The sequence below is a fragment of the Trichosurus vulpecula genome, chromosome 3, assembly GCF_011100635.1.
Source record: "Trichosurus vulpecula isolate mTriVul1 chromosome 3, mTriVul1.pri, whole genome shotgun sequence".
NCBI classification, from domain to species: domain Eukaryota; kingdom Metazoa; phylum Chordata; class Mammalia; order Diprotodontia; family Phalangeridae; genus Trichosurus; species Trichosurus vulpecula.
Window position 1 is genome coordinate 205167252 of NC_050575.1, and position 13473 is coordinate 205180724.

General features: G+C 39.8%; 1 protein-coding gene across 1 annotated transcript in view; it reads right to left on the reverse strand.

The window, feature by feature from the left end:
* Nucleotides 1–213: 213 nt before the first annotated feature.
* Nucleotides 214–13473, reverse strand: part of NUDCD3 (NudC domain containing 3) — a 132822-nt gene continuing 119562 nt past the window's right edge. Inside the window, exon 6 of the mRNA XM_036751758.1 lies at nucleotides 214–7055. Coding sequence (XP_036607653.1) covers nucleotides 6945–7055 — 111 coding nt within the window. The 3' untranslated portion in view covers nucleotides 214–6944. The remainder of the gene's footprint in view (nucleotides 7056–13473) is intronic.

A 13473-nucleotide genomic window follows, 5' to 3' on the forward strand; every position in this document is an offset into this window, starting at 1 on the left:
TACTGCTATTTAAGTATCATGGCAAAAGACAATCACAAAAAGCTTACTTCTAAATGCAATACACAGCATATTAGTTTATAGGCTTCTAATTGGGGTCTAATTCCAAAAAGCCTTAAAGAATGTAAGAAAGTGCATATACATATAAAAATAAAATTCATTTAACTCTTAATTTAGACCGAAGGAAGAGAGACCAGACTGAATAAATGACAAGTCTTAGCATTTTTCAAAAATCATTTTATTTCTTTTAAATACATAAAGTGGCTTCAGTGTTGTCAGAGGCACAAATGGCCCTACTTTGATGGACAAGAATTATTTATAACTAGTCAATTTTAAAATGCATCAGAAATCCTTGGAGGCATCAAATTCATTTAGTATGTTAAATATAGCTCCTGCAATTTTATTTACATCATTCGCTTCACACATTTTCTGATTTTAGGAAGAGGAAAGGTAAACTAGTCCAGTCCATTTTTGAATGATCACATTTTGAATGATTGGAATCTGATTAATGAAGTTCTGTTGGGCCAGCATTTTAAGCCAATTCTCCATCTTCACCACAATCTAGAGACAAGTGATAATAGCTTGTGTATATAGCACTTCAATGTCTGCAAAGCACTTCACGCATTAACTTCATTTGATCTCCACAACACAAAGAAGTAGTATCAAATATCACCCCCATTTCAGAGATGAGAAAACTGAGGTCCAAAAATGCTAATTGACTTGTCTAAGCATCTGAGGCAGGATTCAAACCCATATCACCTAACTTCAGGTCTAGCGCTTCCCCTAACATAGACCACAGCTCCACACATTTCCTTGAGGTCAGGCCTCAAAAGCCACTTTTGCATTGTGAAAATTTTGTGCTAAGTTCCATCAGCATTTCCATCTAATTTCTCAGTTTGAGCGCCTTTTCTCCTTCTATTTCTTATTCTGGAAATTGCCTTGAGGTTGTGTTAAATCTTTAGGGCAAAGAGGTTGCCTGTGTCATGTGCCAGAGCAATGTCTAACTTGCTGTTGGATTCTGAGCTTATGGCTGTATTCCCTTCACACTGAACAAATGTGAACTGATCTTATCGTCCAATGGACTTGCTGGGGCCAATTCTTCCCAGCCGACCAGTCAAGGGAACAGATTTGAGGTGGGGTGATGGTAGCTTTGTTTCCCAATGGTGCAAGTTCAGTTCAGTTCTTTAAAGATCAACTGATCTTTCCTGAAAATGTTTTCGCTTACAATTTTGATTCTTGAAAGGCCCAGTATCAGGCCCTGTCCTTAATACCGTTTACTTCCTTTCCGGCCCACAAATGATTTATGGCAATAAAGTGCAGTGCAGAGTATCAGACTTAGAGCCAGAGTACCTGGGTTTGAATACTCAATCAGAATGTTGGTTCGGCCACTAATACTTGTACGGCCCTGGACAAGTCACCTAAACTCTCTGGACCTCAGTTCCTCATCTAGAAAATGAAAGGATGGATAACCTCTGAGAGCTCTTCTAGTTCCAAATCTATAATCCTGCAATTGGGCTAATATAACAAGGCTACCAGGTGGTGTTAACAGTCCAGAGGTTCATATATGTACAATTAACCTCAAACCTTTTCATCTAGGTGACTGACCCTTCCCAATTCTATGTACATCCCTTAGGTTAGGATGCACTATGCAATGCATTTGTATGGTTCCTTTTCCCTCTCAAGGCTGCCTCTAATGTTTACCCTAATCAAATTTCATTTCTATAAAAGTTGTTGGGGGGCGGGAGGGGAAGAGAGACAACACAGGGATAAGAGTATTACTTGCCCTGCTCACATCATCAATATGATTCTGCCCATAACCAATCTGACTACTCTTCCAAACACTGCTAACTTTAGGTAGTTGTGCAGTACCATGCAACACAAGGCAAGCAAAATTTGGGTATCTCCAGGCAATTAAAGCTCTCTTCTATGTATCTGCCTATCTAGAGCAGGAAGGGCGTGTAAAGGTAATCAGAAAACCCAGCCTTGCCTCAAACCTCAGAGCACAACCCCTCTTTTCATGCGCACTGGAAGATGTGGTTGGAGTGATGGCCTTGGAAGTCTAAGAATAGACTGAGGAACACCTGAGTTTATCCCAGGGTGGATCCGGTGTGGTTCTGAAATGTTAGGCCTGACTTAAAATAGAACAAAATCCATATTGAGGCAGGGCACTGTTTAACAGTTCACCTAATTAACTAAAAGACCATACAATTTTAGAAGGTCCTTAAAGGGTCATGTGGTCCAATCACTTCCTTTCACAGACAAGGAGATTAGAAGCAGAGAAATAAATAACAGTAGCCTGTATTTACATAATTTAAAATTTAGTTTCACATATATTATCTCATATGATTCTCACAACAACCCTGTGAGGCAGGTGTTATTTTATGAGGAAACAAAACTCAAGGAGTTTAAGTGACTTGTTCAAGGTCACATAGCTAGTAAAAATCTAAAGATCTGAACCTGGGTCTTGTCAATTCCAGTTCCAAGCACTATGCTCTGTGGACATGCAGTGATTTGCCACAAGCTACAAAGTTCTAATAGTAGGATTTATGTATTCTGGTTCCAAGTTTTGTTTGTTTGTTTGTTTTACCATGCTGCCCATTCTCAACACTATAGTTCAGAATACACATTAAATGAGTCTGCAGAACTCCATGGTACATGATATCATCATTTACATTATCAGAGAATGCGATCACTTGATTCGAAGAAACCTTAAAGGCCACCTTGTCCAACTCCTACCTGAATAAGAATTCCTTCCACAACATACCCATGATCAAGCCTTTGCTCAGAGACCTCCTGTGAGGGGGATATCCACTCTTCTGGAGACAATTCATGCTATTTTTGAACACACAAATTGTTACAATATTCCCTTGTTTCCCAGAATTCCACTTCTACCTCCATCTTTGTAGTATGAGATATAGTATATACCAAAGGATGAGAGCACCAACTTTCAGCAACTGAGGGAAGGAAAATACTATTTTTTCCCTAATACATGGCAAAATACTAAATTAGAGGGGCTACAGTATAAAGTATAAATGGGAATGAAAAAGTTTGCTTCCTAGACATTAAGTATTATTGTTATTCATGGGACTCCCCAAGAGAAAAGCAGAGGCAAGGACATACATATGAGATGAAATCTCATCTGAATTGTTTTTAACTGGGAGGGATCCTTCAATGGAAGAGTTCTAAGGGGACAGGTTATTGCGAGGTATTCATCTTAGCACTATCCAGATGTTGAGGTTAATATATAATTCAGGTATCATCTGCCAAAATGCACTAATCATCTCTTTGCACCTAAATAGAGGATGTAGAACTTCAATTTCCTTCTCATTTGGAAATACAGTTCAAAATCCCATTAGACTTCCAAGCACAGCGCAGAGTCTGGCAGTCCAAATAAGTAACATGAGAGTGCTGGTGGGTGGGAACCAACTAATATTAATTCATTAACAGCATTTCCTATGTATCTGAGCCCAGAAATCTTGAAATAATATGTCACAATTAATCATCAAATATAGATGGAATTTTTTCAGCATCAAATCTCACACACAGACAACAAGCTGCTTAAATACAGATTTATTGCAAACCAACACAGAAATGTGGAGTGTGTGAAGGACAGAAGCCTCAGGATGTAGCACGCCCTAATCTCTTTGGCTCCCCTGGAGAAGGGAAGTGAGTTGCCCTGCTTTGCTCAGAATCTCTGTTGGTGGAACTTAGTGGCCAAGTTGTTGTTGTTGGTTCTAAAACAAATAAAACAGGTAGTGTGCACTGACTCTGGAGGGCTGGACTGGCACATGGACAGAAAGGGTAGGGCAGAAGTTTAAGAAGAGAAAAAGCAAATCATTACAGAGGAGAGGATGAAGGTTTAAAAATACAGATAGATGTGATTAATGTATATCCTGGAAAGGTGGGTCTAAGTCCAAGTCTTCCAAGTCTAGTCACTTAACATGCATTCACCAGAGCAGCTTGCTACTAAAAGGAATCTTCCAGTGAGTCCTTCTATAATGTAATTAAACACCCCTAAAAGTTCCTATTTTTGTTTAGTGGTTTCATTTCTTTTAATAGGGGCATGCTAGTAGAGCTTCTATCATCTGATACTTCCTAACAGAAGACCTAAGCCACATTAGGGCACTATCAAATAATGCCCTGGGTAGAAAAACATTTACAATTAGAAGTGAGTCATTCTAAAAAATCATCCAGTAGTTTATGGACAGATTATCTATTGTCCCTGCTTTAGCCAAACCACATATACCCTTCTACAAAGCTCCTACACCACGGATACTTAAGGAGTTGGCATAAGTATGAATTAGAAATATGCTAAGAACAGCAAGAGAGATGGACAAAGTTCAAGAGGTGCATATAAACGTCATTAAAAATTTAAAACAAAGGAGTCTTTAAACATAGCATTCCATCTGTGAAATGCTACTTTGAAATGAGGATGTATTAGCCTCACTCCCTTTCATATGACCTCAGAGAGAAATGAGCAGAGACCCTTCTATTTTAGCAAGTTTCAAAGCACAAGGCCCTCATAATAGGCAATGGATTTTTGTTATTTTTGCTCTGTAATTTTAGAGAACAGTTCTATTTCTGATTCATAAAAACCACAGCCTTAGTGACTAACTCCAACACAACATTTGTCCACCATCACTTCCCCAAGAGGAGATACCTCTTAAGACTTTTTAGGAGTCTTTAACTGTTTGGAATAAGCTAATGCTGCCCCCAACACCACCTGGATGCCTTAACACTTCTGATTCTGAAGAGATCCACCATGTAACTCAAGAGGTTGCCCTTGGTCTTTTCTGCAGAAAAAAGTTACATGTCCTATGAAAAGTTCCCGGGGGATGAGAGTTGAATGGCTTTCTTATAAGGACTCCAGGGAAATAATGTGGCTGAAAATGAATTATAAATAAGTCAGTGGCTGACTCTGAAATGACAGCCTCAGTAAGATCACTACTTAGTTGCTGGACCCACCCACTCCTTATAGGAGTGAGTGAGCATGAGGAACTATTTGTCCCATAAAAATCAGTCTATTATTCTCTCAGAAAAGGGTCACAATAAGAATACGCAGGCATTAATTCTGGGTGACCTTAAATTGGGGTGGGGTTCTGAAGTAAAGAGACATTTCTGCAGGAACTCAAAAAAAATGATCTAATTTATCTTCTTGGATTATCTATTAATCAGATGTGCAATGCTAGGCGAACCTGAAGGCTTTACCTTCTGAGTGGTGGTCAAATGGGATTGGGATAAAGATTTAATCAAAAGTGGGCTATGTTTATATCTTTTGAGTTAACAGTGATGTGTGGTTTCTAAGGAACACTGAAAAAAAGTGTCCCTGAACAAGCAAAGAAATAAAGAGTACTTGTTCCTAGACTTCAGAAGGAAGTCAGCAGGTCAGCTCACCTGTAAGCAGTTTGTAAAGTGGAGGTCCCATCCTTGTCAATAGCACAGATTAGCAAGACAGTTGTTTTTTAGGTGTTAATAAGGTTCTTTCTTCTAAGTAACCAAGTGAGTTCTTTCTCCTAAGTAACCAACCACTGCTGCACAGTAGGAGCAGATGGGAACAAAGATATAAAATGCAGCTAGCTCATACAGAGCATGATTTTGAGAGTACCAAGCTGCTGACATTTCTGCCTCTCTGCTCAGCACACAGGAGCCAGCATCCTTATTCCTACCCTTAGTGCAATTATTCTACACAAACAGCAATGGTTCCACTGGGGCCATTGAGGGCTGAGGGCAATGATATCCTATTCTGGCTACCCATTAGTCATCTGAGGATTTCTACTGCTTCGTGCCCTTCAGCATAGGGTAAACCTATCATTAATTGTATGTTGAAATTTCTCCCCTGTTCTCAGAGACTGTCCTGCCTCCCACTGAACTCTACATTCATCTAGGAGATGTATGTAAACAAAATATAAGTTGTGGATCACTGGGGTTGAAAAGAGACTTGAGGATAAACACAGAAGAACCGTGGCACCCAGAAATCAATTACTCAGACAAGAGTGGAATAGAATGCATGGCCAACACAAGGAAGCACAGGCGCTGGCCTAACCTTCCCTGGCCTCAGAGAAAGCCATGATTAGAAAGCCCTATCCTGCACTCTTTCCTGAGACAGAAATCCCTAACTGCAGCTGATCCTTGCTGGGAGAACTTGCACTTCCTTCCAATATCTGGGCCTTGTTTAGTAAGAGAGCAACAAATAAAGATACAGAATCCCAACTAGGCAGGTTTCTGCCACTGTGGGTGCAGCTTCAACCTCCTACTGCTAGTGCCTGGGAGGCACCCAAAGGCAGGAAAAAATAGGACTTGACAAACTGATGAGCAAGACTGAATGTGAAGTCTTTAAACAAAAGGCCAAACCAAGGGGCTTCCTGAAACAGTACAGCCTGAAGCAGCCATCACAGAGCCGCTTCTCATCAGCACACATAAGTCACAACTCCAAATCACTCCAACAACTGCAGGGAAAAAACCCAGCAACAGCAACTCCCTTCCCCCCGCCCCAACCCTCCCTCCCCATCCCCTAAAGAGAACTGAGCAGAATCGCATCAAAACAACAGCAAGCAGAGAACACAGAAGGAAAGAAAATGCGGCTTGCAGTGGCTGGTTACCGTGGTGACAGGAGTATGTAATCCTGCATTTGCTAGGACATCTCCCTCATGCATAACAAATTATCCTAACTTGGCATCAGCCATAGCAGTTGCTATGCATTAACCTTCCCTCTACTTTCCCCCCTTCTTCCCTGAAACAGACAAGAAGGGAGGAGGGAGGAGATTGGGGTACCCAAACACCCCTCGCAAATAAAGATAGATACAGGGGTGGACAAGATGAGTCCCAGGCATGCATGGGAGCCATGGAGGAAAAGCAGGAGGGAAAGAGCCCACACAAAAAGGCCTCTCTCTGCCTTATCCTCTACTTCCAAGAGCTTGACTCGAGTGAGTTTCCTTTCCTTCTTGTCATTAAAACTGCACAGCCCCTGGGGAGATGTTGAACATGGATGGGTCGAATCTCTGGCCTCGGAAGGGGGAGCCTTCAGCATCCCATCCCTTCTTCAGCATCTCATGGACTTTCTACAAACAAAAAATAGAAAAATTAGCATCACCACAAGGCACTGCAAAGTTTTTTTGTTTGTTTTTTCCCCAAAGCAGGTTTCCAATCAATAGGTATGACTCTCTCTTGCTTCTTCTGGTTAATTTGTGTCAGGGGCCAGAAAGGAGGGTAGTTGGCTTGCTGTCACTTCTATGGGGCTCACAGGACCACACAAAGCAGGGCAAGCAGACATGTTTTCAACAGTTGATACCTTCCATCTTACCACCACAGAGCAGAAATATTAGATACTCTTTGGATTGCATTTCCTTTTTCACTACCATTAGGCATCTCTGTCCAAAATCCAAAAAGAGGTACCAAAGCAGAGGCAATTTCAGACTTCAGCCTTTCACCTACACCAATTTAGGAACAACTCTGAGCAAGAGAGCAGCATGGCACAATGGGTTAAAATCTGTCTCAAAGCCAAGAAGACCTGGGTTCAAGTCCCAACCTGTCAGTGCTCTATACAACTCTCTAAGGCTACAAGTTGGAGAGAAGATGAAGAGAGTTTCCCATGACAATGAAATCACAGTTTTAGTCCCTGATTTCTATCCCTGACCTGAGCAAAAGTATGACTCCTACTTTTCCACAAATGGGATAGGATGGATTAAGCAAATAGCATAAGACCAAACTGTTCTAGTCAAACCAGATTATTTCAGTATGTGCTGCATGGTAACGGATGCTAGAAAGTTCCCCTATATGTTTTAAGAACTCTTTACTATAGTAACGGAGAACTGGTTCCTGCTTACCTGCCTCTAACCCAGCTGAATTCTCCATGAGGGCTGTACTTCATGGCAAGCTAGCTCCTCCCAGTGTATGAACCTTGGGGAACTGCTAGCATCAATGGAATCAAGAGACATCCTTAAATGAGGAGGGGCAAATCTGTGGAGATAGAACCCCAGGACCATGTGCGGTTCAGCTGCTCCACTTAAGATGGAGTCTGCCTCAATTGATCTGACCTGGCCTTTTCTTCTTAAATAATTTCTTCAAAGATCCCTTTGGATGTCCCATGACAGTGATTGGCTACTTTTTAGGAGAAACTATGCCAACTGAAGGATGTGGCCTTTAGTACTAGGGAATAATTTCTCAGAATGAACTGAAAAAGGGTAATATTTGGGGAAGGGTATCCAGGAACTGTCTATAGAGACAAGAGGGTTACTTTCTTCCTGTATGAGGCACTGCATCACTTGCCAGGGAGACTGTAGGTCTTGTTTTCAGGAGGCTCAAAGATCACTGACTTTATCAACTACTGACCTCCCAACTCAATGACAATATAGTAGGAATAAAACTCATGTCTCTAAACACTCAGAACTAGAGCAACTTTCTAAGACAACTGATACATACAGCTTTTTCCATGGGCTGGAAAATAGCTTTTAAAAATCAAACAATCAAACCGTGGATATTTCGCTATGGAGTAATATCTCCAAGGAATTAATGACTGTTACTCTCAACTTCTTATATCTAACTAACCTATGTGGCTCTCTGTGATGTGTTAAAAAAAAATTTTTTTTTGAGGTAACTATAATCTGGTATTAGATGACATCAGCACTGATGCTGCAGGATGTCTAGGAAATACAGCTACATGGACTGAAGTCAAATGGACACTATTAAGGAGAAACACAAATTTAGCATTTGTTTTTTCTTTTATTAAAAACCTTCCCCACCTGAATGAGTGAACCTTGCTCTCATCAGATTTGGCCTGAGGAGGGAATACCATACATACTCAGTTGGGTATCTTACCCCACAGGAAAGAAGAGGGAGGAAGTTAAAAAAATAAAAATAAAAGGGGGTGGAGATGATGGAGGGGAGGGCAGATGGGGGTGGAGGTAATCAAAACAAACACTTTGGAAAGGGGACAGGGTCAAGGGAGAAAATTCAATAAAGCGGGATGGGTTGGGAAGGAGCAAAATGTAGTTAGTCTATCACAACATGAGTATTGTGGAAGGGTTATACATAATGATACACATGTGGCCTAGGTTGAATTGCTCGACTTCTTAGGGAGGGTAGGTGGGAAGGGAAGAGGGGAGGGAATTTGGAACTCAAAGTTTTAAAAACACATGTTCAAAAACAAAAAAAAAGTTTTGCATGCAACTAAAAAATAAGATACACAGGCAATGGGGTGTAGAAATTTATCTTGCCCTACAAGAAAGGAAGGGAAAAGGGGATGAGAGGGGAGGGGGGTGATAGAGGGGAGGGCTGACTGGGGAACAGGGCAACCAGAATATATGCCATCTTGGAGTGAGGGGAGGGTAGAAATGGGGAGAAAATCTGTAATTCAAACTGTTGTGAAAATCAATGCTGAAAACTAAATGTTAAATAAATAAATTTAAATTAAAAAAAAAAAACCTTCCCCATCTATGAGGAAATCTTTCTCTAATCAGATGCCAAGGTACTGGGATTTCCAGCACTGGATTTTTACAAACAAATGGCACCTACAGAGGTAATAAAGCCATGAAGAGAAACAAGAAGCAACTCTTTACTATATGATTCTGTCTTGGTCTTAACTTGCAGTTACTCGTGTTTAAAAAAAAAAAGTCTTTTCATGGCAGTCTTTTTTTGTGGTCACAAAGTGATTATCCATCAGCTGGGAAGTAGTTGAACAAGCTATGATACATAAATGTAATGGAATATTACTGGGCTGTGATGAATTTAGAAAAACACTGGAAGACTTGTATGAAATGACAGACAACAAAGAAAGCAGGACAAGGTGCATGGATACACAAAGATAATCACGTAACCAATAACACAAAAAAGCAGCTACTCTCAGCTTAAATGCAATAACCAATCTTGGTCCCAAAGAACAGATGATAAAACATTTTCTTCCTCTCTCAGAAGTGGGGATTCATGGTTTCAGAATCGCATATACTATAAAGTCAGTCACCGTGCTGGCTGATTTTTCTTAATTGTTTTTCTTGGTCATAAAGGAGGGTTGTAAGAGGGTATAGAAATAGTGTATCAGAAAATAGCTGATATAAAAAACAAACAGCATCAATAAAACTTAAAAAAATAAAAAAAATCAACTGTCTTCAAAGTAGGATTTTAGAAATTAAATCAATTTTACAGTAATAGATGGTAGAGAAGTTTCCCTGTGTGTAATGGAGAATGGTCTGTGCTTGTCTGCTTCTGATCCACCTCAGGCACCACCCTGCCTCTCTGGCAGAGGCCCACTTCAGGCAGCCTCACTCTTCTAGTGCACTGCATTGGGAGAACTTCCCACTGAAGTCTAATTCCTACCCATGTACTCTGTGTACTCATGCATGATTTCTCTCTGCCTTTTAAAGGCTATGAATACCCATATATTTATTCTAACACTGAGGTTTCTTACGTTTGATTATCACTGATCATTTCTACTCCTGCCACATGACTTTCACTGAATGGATCCTCTTCTCCCTGAGGATTATGCTGCCTCAATACTACCCACCCCATTGTAGTCTAGCATTCTTTTCTACTATTCCCCTATCTTCATCAGATCTTTTCTATCATTAGAGATTTTACCCTAATGGCCTTGCTAGTCAAGTTGTGTTCCCAGAGCAGCAAATGCTGCTTTTTGCAGTGTAACAATAGAACGACACACTCTAGGTGCCACTCCTAGAGCCATACTCCTCAGTTAAAGGGCCCAATAATAAAAGACAGAGGCCGTCTATGGAATGCACCAACTTACATACGAAGGAATTTCTGGGAATTCTTGGCTTACTTGTGGAATTACAGAAAGGTAAGGGACCTGTAATTATACTGTAAGAATATGTTCTAGGCCAGGGTTGTTCAAAATGCGGCCTGCAGTGCAATTTATGCAGCCCGCCTACAAGCATAGAAATTTACATAAATGCTTTAGTAAATGAAGCTGAGCTACCACAGAGCTCTCACTAAAATGGCAAATCAAAATATACTGTCTATTGTTTCAATAAAAACCTAAGGTTGGACAGGGCTGTTCTAGGGCTAGTCCAAAGCCAGAAATTCAAGAAAAGTCAGGCTAACTTTGCTTCACTAGGGGTAAGCCAACAAGGAATTGAGTGTAGAATAGTCAGCTAATTAAAAGTGTGCTCACCCAAACTATCCACACAGCAGAGGGTGGGGAGAAGAAGGAGAAATGGAGGAGGGAGAGAGGGAAGAAGGAGAGAGGGAAGAAGAAGAGAGGGAAAAAGAGAGCGAGAAGAAAGGGGGGGGGGACGAGAGAGCGAGAGAGAGCGAGAGAGAGAGAGAGAGAGAGAGAGAGAGAGAGAGAGAGAGATTTACCTTATCTTTTTTCTCAGGAATAGAGATCATGTGAATGCCTACTTTTTGGTTCATGGTAGAATGTACATAGCAGAAATTTAACAAATGTTTACTAATAGCAATTATAAATACCACAGATAAGGTATGAGGCAAAGAAACACTAGAATTTGAGTGCAATCTAGATAGAACACTATTGCCTCTGAGACAGGTAACTCTAGACTAAACTACATATGGAAAACAGTTAAAGTAATTGATTGACCCCAAAAAAGAAAATGCAAGGTGATCGTACAAAATTTCAAATTATGACAAGAATATTGTCATGAAATGATCACTTTAATAATTATAACTCACATTTATATATATAGCACTTAAAATCTACAAAGTTTTGTTTTTTTCACAATAAATTCAGCTCCAAAGCCAGTATAGCATTCTTATCCTCATTTTACAGATAAAGAAAACTTTAAGGCCAAAAAACCCTCACAATTTACCTGGAATGCCAGAAACATAATTTGCGAATCTGGTAAAATTAAGAAAGCAGTCAGATATCCAGAACTTCCTTGGGATACAAATCAGTGTACTAGGCATAGGATAGCCTATATGTGTTCCTTGACTGAGGGATAGTCAAGTAGTCCGTATCTACCTAAAATATAAGTGCCAAAAGTCTGTACTATAGGAACAGTTAAAGGGTATATCATATTGTTATAATGCCTTAGAAGTTGTCATAAGTGGAAAATATTAGTATTATAGACAATAATTGGCATCTATTTAAAAGTTTCAAAGTGCTTTATATACATGATCTCATTTGAATTTAGCAACCCAGTGCTATACAAACTACAGATATTATCATTCTCATTTTACAGTGAGAAAAGTGAGGCTCAGAGAAATTAAATAGAATTTCAACCTAGGTCTTCTTGACTCCCAGGTCTTGCCTCCTCATAACACACAGTTTAACTATGACTTTGCCAATTCCACAAAGCAAATGACCTCCAACAAAGAGTAATGCCCAAACTCTTTTCTTCACAGATAAAAGATAGTCATTTCTTGATCATTAAAGGTAAAGTGCTTTTAAACCTTTACAATACTCTATAAGTGTGAACTACTATAATACTAGAGGAAGTTTGTCAGTTAATAACAATAGCTATGACTTATGATTCTTTCAAAGCAGTCTTCTTTTATCTGCTCTTCATATGTAAAAATGTAATTAGATGTATCAAAATGATACAAACTCACACTATAACGGACACAAGCCTGCTTTTTATGTCTGTTTCATCATTTAATGGTTCAAATACAGTAAATGGCATTGTCATTTCCAATCACTGTTAAAAGCTTGGATATAAATATGGACCTGGAATAAATATGTCAGACTTTTGGTGAAACAGAAAAGTGAAATAAACAATTTTGCAGGCCTAGTTTTTAATGTCTGTGCTGTTTGAGGACAAGGTTTTCTCTGGGTCCTTGTGGTCTTCATTTTACTACCTATCACTCAACAGTTTTCATTTCATTCACCTTTCAGTTATACAAGAAGGGAGAAAACTTCCTGTATTCTTAACTTAAACCTTACAGTCCGCACTTTCTGAGGAGACCAGAGGGAAACAAACACGAACCTCACTGTTTCTCTTTACCAACAAGGCAAAGAGTTGATACTTCACCATCCAAGTAACCTTAGTACAGCCAAGTAATCCCCATACACAAAGTGGAAACTAAACCCTACTGGGTAAAGAGATAATGCACAGAAAGTATCCCATTTGCACCACATGATGTCATCAGATAATCTAACACTTCATGAATGTGAGGGAGGCAAATGGCATTACCTTCTCTCACTTTAGGAAACTAATTCTGCTCTAATTTGGCACTAAGAAACTTTGTTCCTGGTTTGTGTGTAGACTGCAGAATCCTGAGGAAAGTGAGCCAAATCTGGTGCTCCCTGGAAATTTGAGTTCACTCTTGGTAAAGCCTGGACATTTAGGTTCACTCTGGAACAGATAAACACCCCTGACCTTCCCTTAGACAAGTTTCAAAACATTATTAACTTAATCAATTAACATTATTAATTAAGGTCAAGCTGGATTTTCCAAAATCAAATCAAAATAACATTGGCCTTTGGAGGTAGAAAAGGTGATAGTTGTTCACAGGATCATTTGACCCTTGTGTGTTAATCCTATGGAGCATCTTCAAAGACTACTATTGTGG